Consider the following 1442-nt stretch of genomic DNA (forward strand, 5'->3'; position numbering starts at 1 on the left):
ACTAACTCAACCCCACTACTAAAGTCATTCCCAAAAGGAACGGAAAATCAGAACGTGTCTAAGTCCCACACCCCTGCCTCTATCATGGACTATATGGATGCCTAAGTCTTGGATTTTGGACACTAGGATCCCAAATAGAGCAGGTGGGTAATCATGTTCTCTCCCAAGTTCTTTGGAGAGAAAGGAGGTTCTGGAACACTATTCCGCTTCATTGAAAATCTTGGCCTGATTCCTAATACCCAGAGGAAGATCAACCTTGGTGGTCATGCACCTAAACCTGGGCATCCTAAGAAAGCAAGATGGAAGGTAACAATGGAAATCAGTTACTGAATTTTGAAAAGTACAGGAGATGAATTGTCCCCAGGCTTGGCCCCATTTCTAGGTAGCAAATTTCTCCCCTGACTTTGCAGGGGGCCCCTGGGCTCTGGAAACTCCAATTCAGATGATGCTAGGTGTAGGGGTGCCTCTCTAGGCAGTATGGGGCCCATGGGTGCCCCATGCAGAAGCTTGTGGGACTGAGCTCAGAGTAAACAGAAGTAGGAAGTATGACCTACAACCTTCCATTTTTTCCTGGAATAATGTACTTGGTATATATTTTTTATCCTTTTCATCAAAACCTCTTGACTTCCTCATTTTTCAGTTACTACTCTGTGCATTTTCCCCTACAGTTTTCACCTTTCCTTCATCTTTTTTGTTGTTGTTTGCTTGCTTGCTTGTTCTTGTCAGTTTTTTACCTGTATTTGACAATCAGTGATTGCTTCTCATCCACATCAACTGCAGATTTTTGAAAGTGGTGGCAGGTACATACATAGCCAATGTATAGAGCTTGTTTGGTGAACCTTTATCCTCATTATGTTTTCTGGACAACCACACATGGATACAGTATGGAGCATTCCTGATTCCTGTGGCCCAGACAGCTTCGTTGAGCCTGGTGTCAATGCACACATCTGGACTTCCCATCTCCTTCATGGCAAGTTTCCTGATCTCTCTGAGGGCCCGAGGGGCACACTTCTTGAAACCCACCGCACAGATGTGCCTGTGAATGTGGATGATGTATTCTCTGGTCACTACCTCGTCGATGACAGAACGGCCCTTCTTCATCCCACCACCTTCTTTGTGGGAACCATTCTGCCAGGCCAGGCCCCGGTTAGAAAGAAACCTGCTGTTGTTTCTAATATAAACTTTTACTCAGGTAACTATACATTCACATGCAGTTGTAAGAAATAATACAGAGATCTCATGTACTGTTTATACCATTTCCCCCAATGGTGGCATTTTGCAAAGCAAAGGTACAATGTCATAAACTTATTGACATTGCTACTAGACCAAATATCATTCAGTTTCCCTAGTTTTTATTTTTAGTCATTTGTATGTGTATTTAGTTTCATACCATTTTATCACAGGTATAGGTTTATTTATTCATGACCAAGGTCAAAATACAG

At 42.8% G+C, this 1442-nt stretch overlaps 1 protein-coding gene across 1 annotated transcript; it reads right to left on the bottom strand.

Moving 5' to 3' along the window:
- Positions 1–747: 747 nt before the first annotated feature.
- LOC122899270 (60S ribosomal protein L31-like) lies at positions 748–1101 on the bottom strand. The gene has a single exon (XM_044236832.1). The coding sequence runs from the start codon at positions 1099–1101 to the stop codon at positions 748–750; it is 354 nt and encodes a 117-aa protein (XP_044092767.1).
- Positions 1102–1442: the final 341 nt, after the last annotated feature.

This window comes from Neovison vison, chromosome 2 (assembly GCF_020171115.1).
Source record: "Neovison vison isolate M4711 chromosome 2, ASM_NN_V1, whole genome shotgun sequence".
Lineage (NCBI taxonomy): Eukaryota > Metazoa > Chordata > Mammalia > Carnivora > Mustelidae > Neogale > Neogale vison.

Excerpts from the sequence above, each read along its gene's own strand:
- LOC122899270 (XM_044236832.1), bottom strand. The coding sequence starts at position 1,101 with ATGAAGAAGGGCCGTTCTGTCATCGACGAGGTAGTGACCAGAGAATAC.